The sequence below is a fragment of the Bos javanicus genome, chromosome 8, assembly GCF_032452875.1.
Source record: "Bos javanicus breed banteng chromosome 8, ARS-OSU_banteng_1.0, whole genome shotgun sequence".
NCBI lineage: Eukaryota > Metazoa > Chordata > Mammalia > Artiodactyla > Bovidae > Bos > Bos javanicus.
In genome coordinates, this window is record NC_083875.1 from 25,234,759 (window position 1) to 25,259,913 (window position 25,155).

General features: G+C 42.7%; 1 protein-coding gene and 1 pseudogene across 3 annotated transcripts in view; both read left to right on the plus strand.

Annotated features, from left to right (window-relative positions):
• SLC24A2 (solute carrier family 24 member 2) overlaps positions 1–25,155 on the plus strand; it is a 292,349-nt gene that overhangs the window by 177,984 nt on the left and 89,210 nt on the right. For 2 of the 3 annotated variants that reach the window (XM_061425191.1, XM_061425194.1), the window contains exons 3-4: positions 11,443–11,481; positions 13,661–13,769. In XM_061425191.1, the coding sequence (XP_061281175.1) occupies positions 11,443–11,481; positions 13,661–13,769 (148 nt within the window). The remainder of the gene's footprint in view (positions 1–11,442; positions 11,482–13,660; positions 13,770–25,155) is intronic. The other variant, XM_061425193.1, reaches the window with a different exon arrangement.
• On the plus strand, positions 2,135–4,708 carry LOC133252553 (CXADR-like membrane protein; annotated as a pseudogene).

Sequence of the window (25,155 nt, forward strand, 5' to 3'; positions counted from 1 at the left end):
TCTCCAGAACTTCTTGATCAAAATCAGGCCCGCTAAGGTATATGAGATGTGAAATGCAAGCCTTGCCTTGCCAGTCCTCTATCCTTCAGACAATGCTGATTCATGGCACAAGGATGGAACCTGAAGCCAAGCCAAGGAAATATAATCTGTTGTGTCATCTCCTCTTCCCTTGGCTGCCAACCTCGGACATGCACAATTAACTGTACTCTGGCATCCTAAACAAATCATCTTGCACCATCCTGACCGGTGGAATTTTCCTACTTCACATAGAAACCACCCTATTCTCTAATCCCATTCACAACCTTGAACCTACTTTTGTCATAGAGTTTGTCATTATAATTTCTTGTAGCTCCTGTTATTAATAGTACTGATGAGAGCTAATACATAGTGTTTACCATGTACCAAACATCATCTAAGTGCATTATGTATATAAACTCATTGAAGCCTCCCAACAACCCTCTGAGGCAGTTACTATCATTATCCCCATTTGACAGATGAGGAAGCTAAAGCATAAAGACATTAAGTAACTTGTCCAAAGTCACAAGACTAATAAGTGACAAAAATAGGAAAATGAACCCAAAGAGTCTGGACCTGAATTCCACATTCTTAATAACTACACGACACCACTTCTCATCCTACGTTATTTCTTCTCTTGTACAACTATTTAAAAGGCAAAATGTTGTTCTTTGTCTCTAAGCAATTTTATTCCATTTCCTTTTTTTGAAGGCTATCTATTCTTCTGAAATTTCTTTCCACTATTCCAAATATTTCAAGACCATGGGAATTACTTGGATAAATCATCAAAACACTTTGTTTGCAAAGTGTGAGTTTTCACTACTGTGCTTTTTACTTGATTTTAATCCTTTCTCTCCATCCCACCCCATCCTAATGTGTTTCTTTAAAACCAGAGTGGGTATTATTGCAAGTGGGTATTATTGCTGTCTGGGCGGCCGCCTTCAGCACTTCACTAATCTTTGAGAGTCTTACTTTCCTAAAGGACAGTGACAGTGGCATAATTACCCAGCAACCAGTGGTGAACATTGGTTTAAATTTAAACATTTAAATTTGAATTTAAATCTCTTAGTAGTCCTTTCTTTAGCGCTTCCCAGTTGGCTCAGTGATGAAGAATCTGCCTGCCCATGCAAGAGATGCAGGTTCGATCCCTGGAGGAGGAAATGGCAACCTACTCCAGTATTCTTACTTGGAAATCCCATGGACAGAAGAACCTGGTGGGCTACAGTCCATGGGGTCACAAAGAGTCAGGCACAACTTGGCATACTGAGCACCAGTCCTTTCTTTAGGAATTTATTTAATCTCATTCCCCTTAATATTTTAGGGAGTATGTTAGGGGCACAATAAAGGGAGGCAAAGGGACATGATTTTGCATCTGATTAAGAAATGGTTGTATTTCTTTCCTTTTAGATTTCTGATCTGAAGCTTTTACATAGTTTACCTAGTCTTCTCATAGGCTTTGAGGATTATTCATTTTTAATCAGAAGAGAGATTTTAAATGTTTTTGCTTATTGCAGGTAAATATACTGAAAGAACAAGGAGATATCATTTCACACTTTCTTGTTAATTTTTTAAATGAAAATCAGTCATCCCTCACCTGAATCACACTTATGACAAAATAATTATACTTTTAGGTCTTTTCTTAAGGACTTTATAGTGCCTCTGAGTCCTTGGCACACTGAATTTAGGTACATTTCACAGAACTTCGTCAAAGATTATGGTGGTGGAAGTTTATGGTTGTTACTTGATTGTTGTGAAAATTTGCTTGTCTTTCATATCTGTTTTTTTTTTCTTTTTATTATTATTTTTTTTTACCTTACAATATTGTATTATTGGTTTTGCCATACATCAACATGCATCTGCCACGCGTGTACATGTGTTCCCCATCCTGAACCCCCTCCCACCTCCCTCCCCATACCATCCCTCTGGGTCATCCCAGTGCACCAGCCCCAAGCTTATGCCAGGTCATCCATCCTTTATTTTACACACTTGTCTTTTGGCACATGAAATCTTCCCAGTAACCCATCTGATTATGTAATTTGCAGGTGGGTGATTACTACTCAGAGTAAAACAGGGGCTGTGTATTCATGATGTAGCTAAACTCTGGAGTATTTACCTGATGTTTATGTGTGTTAAGTGGTAATGGGGGTCTGTGTGTGGGGCAAGGCTCTCTACAAAGTCACATCAAAACTACACTTCGCACAAAAACAGAAATACAGACCAAGGGACCAAGATAGAAAGCCCAGAAATAAACCCATGCACCTATGGGTACCTTATTTTTGACAGAGGAGGCAAGAATATACAATGGGGCAAAGACAGCCTCTTCAATAAATGGTGCTGGGAAACTGGACAGCTACATGTAAAAGAATGAAGTTAGAACACTTCCTAACACCATGCACAAAGATAAACTCAAAATGGATTAAAGTCCTAAATATAATATCAGAAACTATAAAAGTCTTAGAGGAAAACATAGGCAGAACACTCAATGACATAAATCAAAGCAAGATCCTCTATGACCCACCTCTTAGAGTAATGGAAATAAAGACAAAAGTAAACAAGGGGGACCTGATTAAACTTAAAAGCTTTTGCACATCAAAGGAAACTATAAGCAAGGTGGAAAGACAACCCTCAGAATAGGAGAAAGTAATAGCAAATGAAATAACGACAAAGGATTAATTTCCAAAATATACAAGCAGCTCATACAACTCAATGCCAGAAAAACAAACAACCCAATCAAAAAGTGGGGAAAAGACCTAAACAGACATTTCTCTGAAGAAGACATACAGATGGCTAACAAACACATGAAAAGATGCTCAACTTCGCTCATTATTAGAGAAATGCAAATCAAAACCACGATGAGATATCTCCTCACACCAGTCAGAATGGCCATCATCAAAAAGTCTACAAACAATAAATGCTGGAAAGGGTATGGAGAAAAGGGAACACTCTTGCACTGCTGGTGGGAATGTAAATTGATACAGCTACTATGGAAGAAGGTATGGAGATTCCTTAAAAAACTAGGAATAGGCAGAAGAAAGGTATGCGGTGGAAAGGTGATCACTTACTCCAGCCATCACGTCTACAATAACTTGACTGAGGAACACAAGGGCCGAGTGGCCTTCGCTTCCAATTTCCTGGCAGGAGATGCCTCCCTGCATACTGAGCCTCTGAAGCCCAGTGATGAGGGCGGGTACACCTGCAAGGTGAGGAATTGAGGGTGCTATGTGTGGAGCTATGTCATCTTAAAAGTTTTAGTGAGACCATCAAAGCCCAAGTGTGAATTGGAAGGAGAGCTGACAGAAGGAAGTGACCTGACTTTGCAGTGTGAGTCATCCTCTGGCACAGAGCCCATTGTGTATTCCTGGCAGCGAGTCCAGGAGAAGGAGGGAGAGGATGAACGTCTGCCTCCCAAATCTAAGATTGACTACAACCACCCTGGACGTGTCCTGCTGCAGAATCTCACCATGTCCTCCTCTGGGCTCTACCAGTGCACAGCAGGCAATGAGGCTGGGAAGGAGAGCTGTGTGGTGCGAGTGACCGTACAGTAAAACAGATGTACAGAGCGTGGGCATGATTGCAGGAGCAGTGACAGGTATGGTGGCCGGACCCCTGCTGATTTTCCTCTTGGTGTGGCTGTTGATCCGAAGGAAAGACAAAAAGAGATATGAGGAAGAAGAAAGACCAAATGAAATTCGAGAAGATGCGGAAGCCCCGAAGGCCCGCCTGGTGAAGCCCAGCTCCTCTTCCTCGGGATCGCGAAGCTCTCGCTCCGGCTCCTCCTCCACGCGCTCCACCGCCAACAGCGGCTCCCGCAGCCAGCGGACCCCATGCGCCGAGGCGGCGCGGCGGCAGGGGCTGGCCGCCCACACCTACGGCCCGATGGGGCCCGAGGCCAGAAGTTCTGAACCAAAGAAAGCCCCCCATGCTACCCTGACCAAAGCAGAAAACACCCCCAGCACGATCCCCAGCCAGAGCAGAGCCTTCCAAACTGTTTGAGTTAGAGTGGACTTGACTCGCCGGCTTTTCCCAGGCGTCAGGGCTCTTCTGGTCATCAACGCTCAGTCACCAGCCACACGACCCTCCTCGAGCCCAACAAGGGGTCATTTAAGTAGCAGCAACCACTGCACGGAACAGATTCAAATGAACACTTTTCTTACATGACACCAAACGAGGAAAAGGATATAAGCTGATCATCTCCAAAAAGGCACCTCACTGTGCCTTTAGACCAGAGTGGGTGGGAAATGGGGGCCCAAATCTGGGTGTTTGGGGACCAGGAGCCATGGTGAAAGAGTTGGGGAAAGGGGAAATGAACACACTTAGAACTTCTCACTTGCAGTTTTGTATCAACATGTTGACTCACCATTGTCAAGAAACGAGGTGTTGTTCATAAATTTTCTATGCATTTCTGCAAACCTACTGGATTATTATGACTATTCAGAGTCAAGCAGAACCTACAGCCTTATATTACACCTATTTGCACCATGAGAAACTCCAAAAAAGGAAACACATCTCTTCTATCCTGACTTGACTTCATTTACCACAAAATTTGGGTATTTCAAGAGGAGTTGAAATAGTGGGAGATGGAGAATGATTGAACTTTTCCACGACTTATTGGTTGAATACCAATAATCCACGATCAATCTTCCTACTTATATTGAACCATAAAAGAAATAAAAAAGGAGTTCAAAATGTGTAATGAGGGACTGTGAATAACTTTCCATTTTGATGTTCAGAGGGCCACTGACAAATATCAGAAATACATGCTGGAATAATTGTGGATTTTCCCTCAAAGTGGATGTCTCTAAGGATTTTCTGCTGGATATCTGTGGAGCAAGAAAACTAGGTGTTTTAACATTTAACAGTCTCCTTAGATGGAAATCTTTGAGAGAAAAGGTCTTTTCAGGATGCTGGAAGATCATCCAACAACCATTACAGTATCTTCTTTCTGTGAACATATGAAGTCAGAATTTCAAGACTGACTAGACCAGAAAGGGAGATTACATCAGTTTTCTCTTAGTATGTCAAGGAGTGATATCAGAAGTTCAGTATTGCACCAAACTGGGAGTTTCCTCCACTTCTTTCCTTTCAGGAGGATGTGAACGTGGGACTTGTATTGATTCTAGGCCTTAAATTATCAAACAGATCAGGGATTGCCAACATTTCCTGGTGGCACTGCATGGACATCATAACATTCCCTCCTGAGAGGCTGAGACAGACAGAAATTCAGTACTTTCTCAGTTTAGCCTGTAAGGAAGCCTAGCTCTAGGCTGGAAGGAAAGGAAATGAACATTTAGGGAAGAGATGGTGAGGATAACTAGTGGGTGGCGGGGGGATCTGGGTTAGTGCCTGTTAAATATTGTCAGCATTTCGGAAAGATTTGCGGAAATGATTCACCAGGATAGCTCTCACAGGAGCTGACTCATGGGAGAAGAAAGGTGGGGTCTGCAAAATAAAAAGAAAGCAGCCTCCCCCCCCCCCCAAAAAAAACAACTAGGAATAAAACCACCATATGACCCAGCAATCCCACTAGGCATATACCCTGAGGAAACCAAAATTGAAAAAGACACATGTATCCCATTGTTCATTGCAGCACTATTTACAGTAGCTAGAACATGGAAGCAACCTAGAAAGCTAACGAACACTTGAAAAGATGCTCAACATCACTCATTATCAGAGAAATGCAAATCAAAACCACAATGAGGTGCCATCTCATGCCGGTCAGAATGGCTGCTATCAAAAAGTCTACAAACAATAAATGCTGGAGAGGGTGTGGAGAAAAGGGAACTGTCTTACACTATTGGTGGGAATGCAACTAGTACAGCCACTATGGAGAACAGTGTGAAGATTCCTTAAAAAACTGGAAATAGAACTGCCATACGACCCGGCAATCCCACTGCTGGACATACACATCAAGGAAACCAGAATTGAAAGACACACATGTACCCCAGTGTTCATCACAGCACTATTTATGATAGCCAGGACATGGAAGCAACGTAGATGTCCATCAGCAGATGAATGGATAAGAAAGCTTTGGTACATACGCACAATGGAATATTACTCAGCTATTAAAAAGAATCCATTTGAATCAGTTCTAATGAGGTGGATGAAACTGAAGCCTATTATACAGAGTGAAGTAAGTCAGAAAGAAAAACACCAATACAGTATACTAACATATATGTGGAATTTAGAAAGATGGTAACAATGACCTTATACGCAAGACAGCAAAACAGACACAGATATAAATAACAGGCTTTTGGACTCTGTGGAAGAAGGTGAGGGTGGGATAATTTGAGAGAACAGCATTAAAACATGTATGTTACCATATGTGAAACAGATCATCAGTCCAGGTTTGATGCATGAGACATCAAAAACAGATCACCAGTCCAGGTTTGATGCATGAGACATGATACGCAAGACAATAAAAGAGACACAGATATAAAGAACAGGCTTTTGGACTCTGTGAGAGAAGGTGAGGGTGGGATGATTTGAGAGAACAGCATTGAAACATGTATGTTACCATATGTGAAACAGATCACCAGTCCAGGCTTGATGCATGAGACAGGACACTCAGGGCAGTTGCCCTGGGATGACCCTGAGGGATGGGATGGGGAGGGAGGTGGAAGGGGGTTCAGGATGGGGGATGCATGTATACCCATGGCTGATTCATGTCAATGTATGGCAAAAACCACTACAATATTGTAAAGTAATTAGCCTCCAATTAAAATAAATTAATTTAAAAAATAAAAAAAGAATAAAAAAATTTTTTTAATGAACTTGTGGTTCATACACAATGAAATATTATTCAGCCATAAAAAGGAATGCATTTGAGTCAGTTCTGATGAGGTGGATGAACCTAGAACCTATTATACAGAGTGAAGTGAGTCAGAAGGAGAAAGATAAATATCATATTCTAATGCACATATAAGGAATCTAGAAAAATGGTACTGAAGAATTTATTTACAAGGCAGCAGTGGCGGAACGGACATAGAGAATAGACTTATGGACATGGGGAGAGGAGAGGAGAGGGTGAGATGTATGGAGAGAGTAACATGGAAACTTACATTACCATATGTAAAATAGATAGCCAACAGGAATTTTCTGAATGGCTCAGGAAACTCAAACAGGGGCTCTGATCAATCTAGAGGGGTGAGATGGGGAGGGAGATGGGAGGGAGGTTCAAGAGGGAGGGGATATATGTATACCTATGGCTGATTCATGTTGAGGTTTGACAGAAAACAAAATTCTGTAAAGCAATTATCCTTCAATAAATAAAAAGAAAAAAAAACTTTACTTCGAATTAAGGGTATCTTTTTTTTTGGCCGTATTACCTTAGTTCCCCAACCCTCGCCCACTGCAGTGGAAGTGTGGAATCATAACCGCTGACTCGCTAGGAAAGTCCCAGGGGAATCATTTTTAACCAGTGGCTTTCAAGGGTCAAAGGAAGAAAGGTGATTTAAGGATTTGTGAATGATTTATAGAGTTAAAAATGCTTTGTAAATGAGCTATGTGTTTTATTATCAGGGGTGGAGGAATGGCACTTTCAAAACGCATTTTGAACTGGTAGCAAAATTGCCACATGGAATTGGGTTTCCAGCAGGAAGAACAACAGATAGTAATGGCATCATCTCAGTTTTTCAATTACTTGCAGTAATTAGGGAAGGGGTCAGTTTAAATTAAATAAAGGATTGAATTACAGGATACTTTATTAAGTAAAAGATGTATTCCTCAAGAATTGTTGTGGAATACTACAGATTTGGCTTAACAAGTCTTTCCTATAACTGGCAACAGTCTTTGAACAGACCACCAGGAATTGGGCTTTCAAATCAGTGTAGCCCAAATGTATGATATTTAAGTGTGCTTAAAATTAAGGAAATTTATAAAACAGAATGCCAAAATTAATCCTTAAAATCACATAGGTCCTCTTTTGAAGAAGTTGTCTTTTCTGTGACATCCAGTGAGTTCGAATAAACCAGATGTTCAATAGCCCTGAAAAGAAAATCACAACTTTGAGCCCAACCCAAAACCTGGATAATTAGCTAAATAATCCAGTGCTTAGAAACACTACAGGATGTATACATTTGAATCGTTTCTCTGGTCCTTTACTAGTTACCTGCAGTGTAATTAAAATCCCTTTAAAATTGAATTTCTAACATAATCAGAGGCACATTTCCAGGACTGTGAGGCTGCTTCAAGGAATGATTAGATGGAGGCTAAGTCAGGTGAGCATTGGGAATTATGAGTAGAGGTGGGTGAAGCCCTGAAAATGAACAATGACCATCATATGTCGCATTTCTCATCTTTTTTTGCAACAAAGCTACATAAAAGGAAAGTGGAGGCTGTTGAATGACCTCAGTTGCCATGTGTCTGTATATAAATGTACATGTTGCAACCTGATGTATATTCATGTCTGCAAATTACACTTGAAAGTAAACTAATGATGTCAACTTGTGCTGACATTAGGCAGTGGAAATTTTGCAGGGGATTTAGAACTTTTCCTGCACTGTTTTATCTTGAAAGAATCTATGTACAAAGCACTTTCTTTCCATCTATTGTGTCTTATGAGCCTCCTTGCTTGTGAGAGAAGAAGCAAGTCATTGGAATAGGTATTTTTTCCTTCCTTTCAGACCAAAAAACAGGTTTGGATTTTTTTTTCCTTCTTCAAATATTTTTTTAAATATGTCTTTTGAATCTATTCTCTCTGCTGGTGATATTTTTGTTCTTATAAAGACCACCCATTTCTTTCCTCAGTTCTATCCCGTTCCTTTATGTTCTGTAGTATCGCTGGGGTATCAAATCTCAGCTCATAATTATTTGTCTCCCATTTAACCATAAGGTGTAAATTTGCTAACTGAAAAGGCGTGCTCTGACAGTTAATCTCCATGTGTGTCCAAAGGCTGAGCCAGCTGCCCTGGATAATTTCCCTGGGGGATTGTTCTGTAGAATATGGGGCCATTTGTTGAGCTCTCTGATGTGGGAGACGAGAAAATGAAAGGACTGCCAGAGAGAAATGGGATCATGCAGTGCCTTTCAGAGCAGAAACAGAAATCAAAGGACAGTTTCACGTCCACTCCACTTCCCCAAGCATGTTCCTGGGACTAGGGAATCAGGGATATTTTCTTATTAGTGTTTCTATAGAAGTCACGAAGACAGAGCCCAGTATTAGGAGCTTATGGCAAATTTAGTCATGCCTGTAAGATATACTCAGAAATTGTTGTTTACTCACTCAGTTATGACTCTTTTGTGACCCCATGGACTGTAGCCCACCAGGCTTCTCTGTCCACAGGATTTCCTGGACAGAGAATACTGGAGTGGGTTGCCATTTCCTTCTCCAGAGGAATCTTCCCAACCCAGGGATCTAACCTGTGTCTCCTGCATTGGCAGACAGGTTCTTTACCACTGAGCCACTAGGGATGCGTACTCAGAAATTACCTCCAACCTAACCGCTTCTGTCTGTGCCTGAAACTTACAGGTTCTTCAAGGGTCTGCACAACTGTCTGGAACCAGAAGAAAAAAAACATATGTTGATATCGACTCTAAAGTCCAAAAACTATCTACAAGATTATTAAATATTTAATTGAATGTCAACAAAATGTGTAATATCAGCTTTATTAAGCATTTTGCTAGTCTTCTTAAAACTTCCATGTGAAACCAAATCATAGGTTCAGTTTTGTCGCTTGCCAAGACTTCCAGCATGCCTATCATAAGTTCAATGAATTGCCCATAGCCAGTAATTTAAATGCAAAATTATAATTATCCTTCCCATTTTTTTTTTACACCAAAAAAATTGTATATTTTAGGTGGAGTGTGGGGGCATCTGAATGTTCTTTCAGTGACATGTTTGGTAGGGCTAAAAAAAGAGAACCCAGGGCCCATGAAGCTATTAAAGTAGTTCTGCCAGCATCTTCTCTTCTTGCTGTGTGTGATTATTCCTGAAGACAGGTCAGCAAAGACATTAATGGGAGGACCAGAGGCAAGATGGGGGAAAGATTCCAGTTTCTTCTTGCTCTTTGAACCTATAGTCGAGGGGAAGTGACAGAGACAGTGGTCTGATCATGAGGAAGTTCCCAGGGTATCTGCATGCTCTTGGAAAGATTGTAGGACTGTGCCTGGTTCTGTTGAAAAAGGAGTTTTCATTTCATAGAGGAAGCTAAACCATCCAGTTGGGACCTGGAGGAAGAGTGACAGAGTCCCCTTGTCTGAGTTATATTCTCGCCAACCAGGCTTCCCGGGTGGCTCAGTGGTAAAGAATCTATCTGCCAATGCAGGAGACACAGGTTCGATCCCTAGGTTGGGAAGATCCCCTGGAGGAGGAAATGGCAACCCACTCCAGTATTCTTGCCAGGAGAATCCTATGGAGAGAAGAGCCCAGCGGGCTACAATCTGTGGGGTCGCAAAAGAGTTGGACACAACTGAGTGACTGAGCATGCAGTGGATGGCTGGCCCTCCTGGGCCCTTGTGTTTTAGTCAACTTTTCCCAAAGCGACAGATACTTCCTTTTTTAGAATGAAAAACTTGAAGGGGTGGGGCAGGAAAGAAGGTGGGTCATCTGGATTCCACGTGTGATGATCTTAGTCTTCACTGGCTTCATGTCTTCAGGCTTTACTTGATGTACCACACTCGGGGTGGTGAATGTTGACCCCGTCTGAAGGACATGGAATATGACACATCTGTGTAATCTCAGCCCTTGATACTAACCACTAATAAGAATAACCACTAATGATTCTTGCAGAACTTTTTTCTTTATATGCGCTAAAGTATTATTAATTTATTTTCTTTTGTAAAACGAGATAGTAAATAAGGGTTTTAATTTTTTCACTGAATGATATATCTTAGATATTCTTCCATGTCAGCAGATGTGCACTTACCTCATTCATTGTAGTGACCACATGACATTCCGCTGGATGGCCAGATCACAACTAATTTAACTTTCTTCTGTCACTGGGCATTTGGGTTGGCCATTCAACTTTGATCTTTCAAGTGAAAGTACCATATACCTAAATAACCACATGGTACCAGTGATAAAGAACCCACCTACCTGTGCTGGAGATGTAAGAGATGTGGGTTTGATCCCTGGGTCAGGAAGATCCCCTAGAGAAGGGCATGGCAGCCCACTCCAGTATTCTTGCCTGGAGAATGCCATGGACAGAGGAGCCTGGCACAGAGGACCAGAGGACAGAGGACCCTCTGACAGAGGTTGCAGAATCCCTATGAACAGAGGAGTCCATAGGGTCGCAAAGAGTTGGACATGACTGGAGCCACTTAGCACGTAGCGTACACTCTTAATTCCCTGTGTCGGCATAGTCTTTCCCAGGAGCAGAAAGAACCAAATCTTGCCCTATACTGATGCTTGTGTTTAAGTGTAAAACCTATATGTGACTTGTTGTTTATTTATTTCTTTGTCTTTTGTTTCTGCCTTTTCCTCTTGTGCAGTCCTCTACAGCCAGGGACAAGGATGAACAGACTCTACCGGTAGGAAGCAGTGGCCTTGTCTGTACCTGTTCCTGTGCCTGTGGACAGGGTTGGGAGGGGTGGGTGGAAGAGGGGCTCTTGTGCTCAACAAGTCATCCTCTCCCTTGGAATCCTTAAAGTGTTTAGTCTGCGGGTGTATGAATGTTCTGTCCTGGTATTAGTGTCAACTGAATTCTTACATTCAGTGACAAATGATTTCTAGGACTAGGTTTCAAAAGAATTTGAGTTCCCTCTTTCACTTGGCATGAAAAAGTTGAAAGAGTGAGGTATTTTCAAATTCCATTCCAAGGGATGTTGAGCCGCTATTTGGGGACAGTGAGGGATCTAATGCTTGGTATCTATTTCTTTATGTATCTGCATGCACCTGGTTTTTTTGGTTGAAAATTTCTTTTGGTTCCATCAAAAGAAATGCTGCATGAAGTCTATACATTCAATATATACATAATGCCCGGAAGAATGCTTTAAGTTCCATAGATATAATCGTAGGATAAGGAACATTTCCATAGAAGAGTTCCTTTGGTTTCCCCAAATAAGGAAACATAGTAACAGTGATTATGACATATTATTAACAGCAAACACATTTTCCAGTCCCTATCCAATTAACACATCACATTTTGTATTGTGAAGCTTGGCAGGGAAATGACCTTCAGAGTTTTTATGCTCAGTCATCAGTGATTACATTTCAACTCTATTCAAATCTTTTAACCTTGCCCCTAACATTTTCTAAGCCTTAATCTTCTGAATCAAATAACACAGCACAATTTTTTTTTAAGTTCCAGATTTTTGAGTCTGAAAGAACTAGTAATGAAGATAGATATGACCGCATTCTTCCTCCTGTGATGCTCAGAGTAGAGACTTCTGACATGCATTGGGAGTCCATAGGATATACAAGATCCAGTACTGGGCGAGGGGTACAGACCCAGGCTCTTCCTTTGTGAACCGTGATCTGGTTCTGAGATACGAGTCATCCCCTCAGATTCTTCCCCAAACCCTGTAGAATTGGAAATATTATTTCTAATAGAATATCAGGTATAATAAAATCACCCTTAAAAATTCAGGTTTCTCCATGTATCTTATAATCACATTTTACCAATACTTCAGGCTTACTGTGGGTTTCATGTTTCCCTCCAAACACATGGATCATTGTTAATAAGTGTTCTACAAAATAAGGGATGAATGAGCAATGCTCGGAAACACTGTCCAAGTTAGCCAAGTTAATCACACTTCTTTAGTGTTAGACTTAATGTATCTTAGTGTCTAATACATATCCTAAAACTCTAAAGGTGAGTTAGCCTAGGATGTAGCACTTTCCAAATGTCTCTTGTGGGACTTTTCTCAGGAAACCTCCTTGTAGATGTGTAGTGTGATGAAACATTTTGCAAAACCCCATAAACTAAAGGCCCCTTTGGAGTCAGGGAGGTTCTCTGTGGAGACATAATAGGAGGATCTCTCTCTTCAGATCTCACTTAACACAGACTGTAGAGCTTCATGGATGAGAGCCATGGTTCCCGCATGGAATGAGGTACCCCGAAATGTGTGCCTGATGTTCCTTTGTGGAGCAAGGGGGAAATCTTAGCACCTCTGTTGTTAACTTTCTATATTAGTCTTCATAATTTCTACTCTTGTAAATGCTTTATGGTATATATGCACTTGTTTTAGTATGTGTCTGGATAGAGACACATATTCATATAGATAGATACACATATACACACTCAAAAGTTTTACTGATAGGGTATGCAATCCAAACATTTTAGAGACTACCCACTGGTTCAGAGAACAGATGGTAAGTGAAACAGACCTGCAACCCATTCTTGTAGCCTCCATTTTTTTGTCTTTATGACCCAAACACCTCATTTTGCTTCTCTAAGACTAAATTTCTTCATCTGACTAAAGGAAACAGTAAGAATGCCTAGTTCATAGAGTTAAGTTTGAGAATGAGATCAACTAATGGAGGTGAAGGATATAGTACATTGAGCATATACTAAGTTCTCAAGAAACAATAGCAGTTGATCCCTTTAGTTGCAACGGATGTGAGAACGCCATTCCTTCCGGAGACTTTGAAGGAATGTACGTCAAACATCTTTGGTTCGATTGTGTGTGATGCTATGACAGACGAGGTGAGGCGCTTGCCTTGCACTTCTGAGCACTCACAGCATCTTTGTCTGGTTTCTTTGCTCAGGTGAAGCCGCGTCTGCAGCGGGGTGGAAGTTCCGCCTCCCTCCACAACAGTCTCATGAGGAACAGCATCTTCCAGCTCATGATACACACCCTTGACCCACTCGCTGAAGGTAAGCATCAGGCTTTGGTTTGGGGACTTGTTTGGGGTGGAGGCAAAGGCTGGGAAAAGGCCTGTCTTCATAAAACACGTTTGTGCTTCCATCACAAACCCGCTAATGTCCTCATGTGTCACCTCTGCCAGAGGCAGCCCCAGCCCTTTGGTGCGCTTTTTCTACCCCCGCCCAGTTCACCATCAGAGGTTCTTGTACCAGGAACAGGAGCGGAGGTCCGTTTGCTAATTCTGTCTTTTGATGCCTCCAGCATAAATACAGTTTGTTACCAGGCAGAGCAGACAAAAGAGCTTTTTCTCTCCCTTCCAGCTAGAATGACAGTTCTCTTTCATCATCCTCCTCAGTTTCAAAATGAAGTTGTATATCAGGATAAATTGATAAATTGTATATCTTTAAAAAAGAGAGAGAGACAAGAACTCCATGACTTAGCAAGGCTGGGATTAGTTTGGGGAATGATGTTCACTGCAGAACATTAATGTTGTACCTAGTCTTTGGCAATTGGAAGATGAGGGGGTAAGCTTCTAAACACCTAAAGAGCACTCTCTAAGATAACTGCTTAGGATCAGGTTGAAGAACCACCCTGGTTCCCCTCCTAGGGTCATCATATAAACCATCACCAACAGTCTAGTATTGTGTTCTTCCAGTTATACTCACAAGGAAGCCAGATACAGTGTGCTTTTTTAATTGCACAAGTATGCTAAAAACAAATTAATTTTTCAAGGAAGTAGGTATCTGATGCATCAGATAAATATAGGAGTTAGGCCACTAGCAAAGGGCTCGTATATTGCCAAGTCATCTGTTCTACCTTCATCCCTGGACCTTACAACTGAGCCTGATGTTACACAGGGGCAAATGACATGGAAACAGGTTTCTGCCAGTGAATGAACACATGGGATGAGATTAGTAAATCATATCACACAAATCAGAGCTCTTTACCAATGTAAAGCTTTGCAAAGTAATTTCAAGGGTCTAGATGAAGTCAAGAAAACCTGGGATGTCGCGAGAGTCTCCCTAGGTCCTGTTTCCCCTCACTGAACCTTCACCCAGAATAATGAGTGAGGATCACAGGCTCACTCTCAACGTGGAGCACTGTAGTTATAACACATTTCCACCTTGTGGCCCAGGGAGTTGCATAGCTGATGTGATGTTTTCCAAGGAGCCTTCCTTCATCGATCCTGGGTTCTGTGTACTCAGGGGCAGTCGTTTGCCAGGAACATCCGAAATATCATTACTCTCTTTACCAGAGGTCCATGTGACAAGGAAATTAGCCCTGGTCACTAGCCTTCTTTCCCCTCCACTGCTCAAGGTCACCCCCAGAGAAATGATCTCAATGAGTGAGGGGATCCCAGGGCAACCTCCTGCCGGCCACGAAGCAGCTGTGTGACTTTGGGCAACTTAGAGCCTCTCTCGTATCTCATTCCTTCATCTCCAATAATAATTACCTCAGTCTAGTAATTTTAAAATTGGCAAAGTATTTTCACACCTGTGAATCTATGCTTTCTAATAACTCTTCACAGCTAACATTAATATTTTAATTTCATAAAGTAGAGTACCACCAAAATAGATCTCAAGGGTATCTCCTTCTCTCTCTGCGAGCTCTTCATTCCAAGCCATCTTTACGCTTCCTAGCTGATCTTCCACTCCCTCCATTGCCTCTTTCTTTGCATATTTTCCACCTAGCAGCCCAAGTAACCTTCTGAAAAAGTAAATCAAATCATGTCACTCCTACTAACCTGCAGTGGCTTCCCATGGCTTATACGAAAATGGCGAAATACTTGCCATGGTCTACACCATCTGTCTCATTCTCCAAACTCACTTTGGCTTACTTTGTGTTAGCTAGACAGATGCCTTCTGTCCTAAAATAGATACTTCTTTCCTGCCTCAGAGTCTTTGCTTAGACTATTCCCTCCACCCAAAATACTTTTCCTTCTCCCATTTTCTTCCACTGTCCCCTGCTTTATTTTTGCCCAATCTTCAGCAGTTTGTGTAAATGACACCTCCTGACCATTCAGTATAAATGAGGGCACCAGTTGTCATCTCTCGGTGCATCCTTTAGTTTTTCTTTTTGCCCACTTTACAAGTTGTAGGATTATTTGTTTACTACCTGTCTCCCCCAGGACACAGTAAATTTCTAGAGAACAGGGATTCTATTTATTTACCTGTTGCCCCTAAGGTCTAACAAGCTACCTGGTACATAGTAGCTGCTAAGGCTTAGAATGATTAAGCCACCTGGCCATAGTCATGCCCTGATAGTCACACAGTTACAAAGCTTTTTAAAGCCCCATGCATTTAAGGTTGAATCTTGGTTATTTTGAGCTACCATCTTCCCCACCATTACCCAGAAGAGCAGGTGAGAGAAGAAATGAACTATCTTACCTGCCCCAACTCGATTATGAGCAAGCAACTGAGTATACTTATTTCTGGCAAGGCATGTTATACAGTAATTGAGGACAGACTCCAGAGCCAGACTCTCTGGATCCAAATCCTAGTTCTGCATTTACTAGCTGTGTGACCTTGGATAAGTTACTTAACCTCTCTGCACCTCAATTCCCTCATCTGTAAAAATCAGGATGGTATATAATAATGTCTACATCATAAGGTTGTTATAAGGACTAAAGGAGTTGAATATTCATTAAGCATTTAACACATTGCCTAGAAGATTGTAAGTACCATACAGGTTTGGAATTACTGTTTCATTACATTGAAAAATAATACAGCCTATGAATGTTTTAATTTAAAAAATTCAAAAGGCTGTGGTGAGACTTTCCTGGTGGCTCAGTGGTAAAGAATTCACCTGCTAATGCAGAAGACACAGGTTCAATCCCTGGGTCAGAAAGATCCCACATGCCATGGAGCAACTAAGCCCGTGCACTACAGCTGTTGAGCCTGTGCCCTGGAGCCCGTGCACCACAAGAGAAGCCACCGCAACGGGAAGCCTGCTCGCTGTAACTAGAGGGCAGCCCCCGCTTGTCACAACTAGAGAAAAGCCCACACAGCCAAAAATAAATAAATAAAATTTGGGGGGAGGAGGCTATGATGAAAAAAATAAGTCTTCTTCCTCCAACAAACTCCCAGTTTTCTCCAGTCCCCCAGTTCTTTCGGAGGAAATGACTGCTACCAATTACTTGGGGTTCATTCCAGAGATGATCTGTATATATACAACTGTGTGTGTGTGGGGGCGGTGTGTGTGTGTGTGTGACCTTGCCCATACGTCTCAACAATCTAAATTTATGTGGTTTTTGTCTGAGGGAGTTCAGTTTCTGTTAGGGCTTGGTTTTGTTTTTCTATCTGGTGGGAAGGTTGTGCTTTGTTTCAGTGAGATAAGAGAAGGTGAATCTGGGTTATCTCAGGGTCAGGCCATCTGTAATTTTCTGAATCACCTGGCCCTTGTAGGGTTGTACAGCAATTAAAGTGTTTGTTCCTGCTGTAGCAAGATGTGCCATCTAAATCCAGGCACCTCCATTCAAGGTGAAGCCTCTCCCTGAAAGACATGGAGTGCTCCAATGGCATGAATCTGGGAGAATGCAGAGAGCCATAATCAGTTCTGGATTTGAGTGATTAGAAAATATGGAAAGGACTTCAGTGCTTTCAAATTGCTCCACAGCACTTTGCCAAGAAAGCAGATTGCTCCAGTATTTTTCCCCCAAAAAATTCACAATCATTTCCCATTCCAAGAACATTCCAAGCTCTCAGAAATAGTCATCTCTCTTTTTGTTTGCATCTAATCACTTGAACTCACACATCCTCGTGCCAAACTGTCACCTCTTAACAATATAGAGCATGCTGGTTACGTCACCAGGTTGATGGCATGAACGCTGTAGCGGCTTCTCTGTTGCACTGATTGATGTTCCTGGCATCTGCCTCGCTGAGTCGTACATTGGCACAGCATGGCAGACAGTCCCATTTCATAAGAGATGTTTTTGACATCATCCAGAACAGATGACCTGTGAAAAGACATTTCTCATCTGTGCCATTCAGGTGTCAATCCAGTGATGGAGCCCTTGCTAAAAGCTTTAATTGGTGGTTGGTTCAGCCTCTGAGCCTGAGTCACAAGATCCGGCAGTGTTTGTGTTTCTTATCCATTGATACGTAACAAAGCACCCAAGACTTAGGGATGTAAAACCACCCCTGTATCATTCCTGCTCATAATTTCATGGGTCAGGAATTTGGGTGATTCAGGGATCAGCAAGGTGATTCTTCTGTTCCATGTGGAGGTCATTTGATGTTATTCAGCTAGGAGATGGGCAGGTTAAAGGATCCAAAAGGGCCTTGCTCACATGTCTGCTGTGTCTGCCACCTTTGAAGGCACAGCTGGGAGGCTGGGTTCAGCTGGACCCCTGACTCTGCATGTGGTCACAGGGCTTTTCCACATGCTTGGTCTTCCCGTACAGTGGCTGAGAGCTCCATGAGCAAACCATCCAAGAGGCCCAGGCAATAGGGGCAGGGCTTCCCATGACCTAGCCTGGGAAGCCCCAGAATGTCACTTCTACTATAGTCTAACACTAGTCACGCCATCCCAAAGGCGAGACCAGACTCAAGACACGGAGGAGGAGACTCCATCTCTATATGGGAAGATACCAGAGAATTTGAACCACCTTTCATCTAACCCAGTCTGTTTCAGGGGACACACATCACTGACTGGTTCATCCATCCATGGTTCAGTGGTGTTTTCTGGGCAAACTACTCAGTGTGGAGGGGACAAAGCCATAGGTGACCTGCTTTGGGTGAGAAGACAGTACAGCTGTCTTTTTTAAATTCAGAAAATCCTTAGTGTTCCCAGAAGTAGACTTCCACTTACATCACATGGGCTGGGACAGGGCTATGTGACCACCCTGACCTACAAAGAAACCAGAAGTGGGCTCTCTGCCCCCTCAAACATGAAACTCCACAGTCAACCCCAGTGAAAGTCAGAGTTCCCTTTCTCCTTCTCATCCTTAGTAACCTTCATCCTGTCTTTTCAAGTTCCTGATTTACAAAGAGATACAATGTTCCCCTTCTTCCTCCCTTTTAAAACATTCTCTGGTGGCCCCTGAGTCCAAATTTTATACAGTGGCCCTGAATCCTCCCCCAGCAAAAGCATATCCCAATACTTGCCATCTAAGGAGCCTGGTTACCCCAAGACATAGGCAAAATCATGCCCTGCTAAGCTGCTGCTAAGTCACTCCAGTTGTGTCCAACTCTGTGCGACCCCATAGATGGCAGCCCACCAGGCTCCTCCGTCCCTGGGATTCTCCAGGCAAGAACACTGGAGTGGGTTGCCATTTCCTTCTCCAATGCATGAAAGTGAAAAGTGAAAGTAAAGTTGCTCAGTCGTGCCCGACTCTTAGCGACCCCATGGACCGCAGCCCACCAGGCTCCTCCATCCATGGGATTTTCCAGGCAAGAGTACTGGAGTGGGGTGTCATTGCCTTCAGTTCAAAACCATCTCACCAGCAGGAAAAGTCCTAGTTTTTGTGGTAGCCCTAAGCCCCCTGTGACCTGCCTCTCTTCTTTCCTCCCTCCTTCCCCACTCTCTTTTTTCCCCCTCCAATCCTCTCCTCCTCTTTCTCTGCCCTTCTCTCCTTCCTCTCATGTGTCATTCCCTTTGCTGCACTCCTCTGATTGACAAGCAGCTCCTCGCAAGTTCCCAGCACCCTCTTGCACCAGGGCCTTTGCACATGTTCTCATCTTTCTCCATCCTGCTTTCCCTTCCTTCAAGTTAACGTACGCATGTTACCTGATGAGAAAGATCTGACTCAGTTGCTGTTTTTGAAAAACAGCAAAATCAAAGCCATGATAATAAAGCAGAGTTCTGGACCTTCCTTGCCTGCCTGTTTATTTGTCCATAAACACAATGAATATATTTATTTGTTGTTTGTATCCTATCGGACACGACTGAGCAACTGAACTGAACCGAACTGAACTCCTGTCTCTACTCTTACATCTTGGACAGGGCAGGCACTCCTCTATCTCCAGGGCCCAGAGTACGTGGATCCCAATCCCTGTTTGTTGAATGGATTGAATGAGTGCTTGCTTATATAATGTTTCTGCTGAAAAACATATGACTAGCCATGTAGATTATCTTAATCCATGCTCTGTCAAGAGACTCTTTGGATGTGACCCACGAAGTCCTATTCAGTTAGTGGTTGTCTCTGCAGTAGTGAGAAGCAGTCATGTCTCCTTCCGTGTGGAATTTCAAATTTTGATTTACATTTTTTCATCATAACAGCAATTTTATTATCAATAGCAAAGTTTAACAAATAAGTACACTTGATGCCTTAGAAACACAAGAGCAAGGATGATACTGTGTTAGCCTAGGGGGCTTGTAATTGAATTGAAGGATTATTTAACCTCAGGGCACGAGACGGTTTAGAACAGCAGGTCCCCAGGCCTGATGTGTGTTTCTCTTGAGACCATTTTCATGACAAAAGTCTTCAGAATCCTGTAATGAGATATCTGAAAATGACACCATACTCACAGTACGATACCTGCTTTCTTTGCTATTAAAAGACAGACAAGCTTCCCCCACGGTAAATTCACTTCACGTCACGGCTGGTCTCTGCTGTCACTTTCCAGCCAACACATTTATGTTGCTTTCATTTAAATTGACTGGAAGGGTGTCCTGAGAGCCTTTCCCCTGCGTTTCTGAAGGGACCATTTTGGTCCCTCATTTTCCTCCCACTAAGATCCTGTGACATCCTGATGGCAGCTCTGCTTTATCAGTCTGACTCGGCAATGCAGGGTGACGTGACTCCCAGGACATCTTGATCATAAAGCCTCGCAAATGAGTAGCCACTATTTATTGTTTCCCTGTCTTCCCTGTACCTTAGATTATAGGTTTTCAAACTTGTTTCTCAGTAACAGCATAACCTTTTGCTCAAAGGGATTCCCACAGGGAAGAATACATATTTTTAATAGTTAAAACTATTAAGAGTTTACTCATATCAGATCCTTTTATCAGTGTGACCAACTCAATTGCTTTCCTATAAACCATCAATGTCAAACATAAAATAAATAAAGACCCACTCAACAAAATGCAACAAAACCAAAAAGTGCCAGGGATTAACCCCAAGAAAATGTTTAAGAACTTTAGTGCAAAAACAGTAGTCATTTCTGAAGAACATGGAAGACGATCTAAATAAATGTTGATATATTATAAAGATATCGCGTTCTCCTCAGATGGAACTCTAAATGCAACTCAATTCTAATTGAAATCCCAAAAATATGTTTATGGAACTTCAGAACTTGACTTTGAAATTTATATAGAATAAGCAGAAAAGGCACTTTTCACGAAGAACATAAAGGGAAAACACACCCAGCAGAGACCAAGATGTATCACGGAGCAACAGCTTTTAGGTGCTCTGGTTGAAGGATTTGGGAGGAAGGGGAGGAGGCTGGACCAGAAGCAACCAGGATCTCCCCAGAGGTGGCCCTCAGGGAGCAGGAAGAAGCTGTGAGCACCTGCCCTGTGGGGTCTGCCAGCTCTGGCTGAAGCACTGGGGGATGGGAGCAGCTTCCTGAAGCGCTAGAATCAGCTGTGATGGAGCAAGGCCCTCATTCCCGAGGTGGTGAAAGCGCACACGTTCACGGAATCGACATCACATCCTGACAAGTGCGGATTAATAAACCCAACAGGGAAGCCCGGCTGGTGCACAGACAGCGCGAGCTGCGCTTGCCAAGTCTTCAGGAACATCATCCTAGGTGTGAACCTGAGGGCAGGGCCATCAGGAAAGGGTCCTTCTGAGAAAGTGACCTTCAAGAGCAGTTCTCAAAGGCAGTGAGGAACCTGGGCGGGCAGACAAGGTGGTGAGGAATCGAGGGCAATGGAAGTGGCTGGAGAAACCCAAGCTATGCGTGGCTGGCCTAACCGAGCCAGGGCTTCTTTGAGATGAGCGGGCGTGTGTGTTTGCCTGCTTGAATGCTCCAGCGGGCTCTCCTGTCCAAGGGCACTTGCAGTGTGTGTGTGTGTGTGTCTGTGTATCAGTGTGGCTCTGTTTGGTTGTCTGTGTATATGTGTATATATGTAACTGTGTCTACATGTCTGTGTGTATGTGTGTGTGTCTATGTGTGAGTGTCTGTATCTGAGTGTGTGTGTCTGTGTATGCATCTACCATAACTATGTGTGTGTCATTTCAGTGCCAGAAACTAAAGGCCTAAGATGATGTTGAAGAGAAAAAACAAGAGATTGGAACTTTTGAAGTGCTTATTACTCAGTGCCACACACCTGACAGTCACCTCCTGTCATTCTCCAATCAGTGGCTATGGGAAGTATTCTGCTTTACCTCTGAGGAAACTGAGGTTCAGAGAGGTGACATTACTTGCTCATAGTCACCCAGCTCCTAAGTCTGCCTTGAGAGCTTGAACACTTTGCACTCACACAAGACTCTCATCTGTAGCCATGTGTCCATCTCCCATACATACAGCCAGACATCTATTTTGCAAAATCACTTCAGTGCTTCAACACTGATGTGTTAACTTGAAGCTGACATGAAGATTAAACTTTTACTTGCTTGCTGCGTTTTCTTTTTCTTTCACCCAACGGCAGAACTTACTTCCCCAGCTTCTGTTTTTAAAAATGGCTTCAATATGCACTTTCAAAAATTGTCATTTGATCCTAGAAGAAAGTCATTTTCATGCCTATTTGATTCAAAATGTGGAGACGTCATCCCTGAAAGGCAGTACTGTTACCTTTCTTTTGGTCCCAAATCGTGGATCAGTTTAAATTAGCGAGAAAGATGCTTGCGTGCTGCCTCAGCTGGTGAGTGGACAGGCAACAGGAGTGAAAATCTTCACTGGGAAAGAATAAAATGCAATCTGCTGGCTTTGTTTTTAATAAGATGACAGTCGTTTAAATGCCTGGATAGAGGAAGGCAGGCTGTTAATGCCTCTCATAGCACAAATGCAGGGACAAGTTAAACAGCTCTTCTCTTTGGGGAATAGCAGAGCATTACTCTCAGATTTGAACATCAAAGATGGTCGAAATTGAATCTCTCTTTGTGTTGTACACATTACAAATACATTTCATTTGGGGTATGAAGAGAAAGTGAATGGTCTCCCTGAAATGAATGCTTTTGAGGGTAGAAATAGGCTCTCTCTCTCTCTGTCTCAGGTTTGCCTTGAAGTCAAGTCCACGAAGGTCTGTGACCAAATTAATGACTTGATGCCATTTGAAAGTAATCGCTGCGCACAGAAAGCAAAAAGCAATGAGGCATCCATTGTTATAGTTTCATCTTTATTCTCTTGAACTTATCACGCGCTCTAGAGATGCAGTTAGAACTCCTTCAAAGGGGGAACCCAGAGTTTCCCAAGATAGCCACAGTGATGATGCATGCCCCCAAAGGTTGGGGCAATCGGTGACAGTGGAAAAGCACTTTAATTTTGTCCGTGATGGCCCATTCCAAAAGCATGTTGATGTAGAAACATCATTCAAAGGAGTTTTCTCTCAAATGAAACGTTAAAGACGTCTCTGCTTTGTTCCATCGATAGCTGGGCCTTGCGTCATGGAGTGCTGGTTGGACAATTTGCATTCGGTTCAGAGACACTTACCCCTGACGGTAGTCAGGTTTCTTGCTAGTGGGTCTCTGGGTCTGGGATTTGCACCATGCTGTGCACTCACCTCTGGGTGTTGTCATACTGTAAAAACAAATCCTCAAGCTGCTGTCAGGGTCCATTTATCTCCTAATCTCATGATAGCAGAGCCACCAAATCTGGCCTCTTCACCTCAGCCATTAAAAAGAATCTCGTGACCCATGTCAAACTGTCCTTTATAGGTTGTCTTGGGGCTCAGTGAGACTGATACACACATGTGCAGGAGCGCACACACACACACTCACATAAAGAGTGATCAGCATTGTGGTTTATATAAATTTAAGGGTCTACAAATTTGTTTCCTGTTTGTGTGTATGGATTCATGTATTCATTCATTCATAAAACACACTCCTATTGCAGGCTGATGTGAGTGGTCACCCCATGTGAGAATATTTCCCTTTACAAGCCCCCACTTTAGGTAAGTCTCTAGGGGAACAGAAGCCAGTGCTTGCCCCAGTCTAGTTAACTTCCTGAAAACCAGCATAAATGTCATTGTTGTATCTGAGTTTTAGCAGTGCAGTTGCAACAGCCTCTGTAGCTACTTGTGTGCTGGTAATTTCTCTCTTGGACTTCCCAGACTGGCAGCACTTAATCCCATTTGGCCAATAGCAAAGGTAGCTTTGCTTCAACTCTAAGGACTTCAGGCCAGAACCACCATCATTGGCAGGAATTAAAAATTATGGTGAGTCCATCTAATTCCAGAAAACTCTTCATGATAAAAAGTCTCCTCTGGCATTTCTGAAAAAAACTGTACCCAGTTGTTTATTTTCCTTTCCATGCATCCTGTTCCCATTCATAGTACAATAGGTCACACAGAGTTTCCTAACTAGTTGTTGTGGTTCAGTCACTAAGCTGTGACCCTTTTGTGACCTCCCCCCCTTGACTGTAGCCCATCGGGCTCCTCTGTCCATGGGATTTTCCAGGCAAGAATACTGGAGTGGGTTGCCATTTCCTCCTCTAGGGATCTTCCCGACCGAGGAATCAAACCTCCATCTCCTGCATTGGTAGGCAGATTCTTTACCACTGAGCCATCTAGAAAAGGTTACAAATTCTTTTCCTGACCTCAGGACTGTTCCCCATCTTCTTTGTGCTAGGGAGAATTAGAATGTGAGGAGCTGATCCATGGAGCTTAAAGGTAGCATCTTGCAATATGCCCATGTAGACAGGCTGTCTCCCCTGTTGAGTGTGTTCGTGGAGGCATCTTCCCACTAGGCTCTTGGGAGAGGGAATACAGGATAGTTGTTCAGCAGACACACTATGGAGTCAGCCACCTTGGTTTGAACCCCAGTTCTGCCACTTACTAGTTGTCTGACCTTGGGTGAGTTATTTAACATCTCTGTAACTCAGCTTCCTATAAATAGGAAAGATAAGAGCGTCTATCTCTCAAGGCTGTTGAGTATATCCAACGGAGAGCTGTTTACAGAGCACACAGAACAGTCCCTGTACGTCTGTAGTTGCCAAATTGCTTTCAGTTCTTTTTTGTTTCTTGCAGCTGTCATTTTTCAGGCAGTCCTCAAAGGTTCAGTAGTAATTCATTGAATTATCTTATCTCCTTTTTCACTTAAAAAGAAGTCTCTTCATCATGTACCAGTTTTTAGATCCTGCCATACCTGTCTATAAGATGGAAACTGGTCTTATTGGCAATCTGGCTTTTAGTTGAGCAGAAGTTATCCTGAAGTTGAATAACTATACATTTTATATTTCCAAGTTCTTCTGTTCTTTGTACAATGAGGAGTAAATCAGTGTGACATGGTACTTGACTCATTTCCCTTCAGTAACTCCCAGCTTCCTCTGGGGTCTACAGATTTTTGGTAGACTG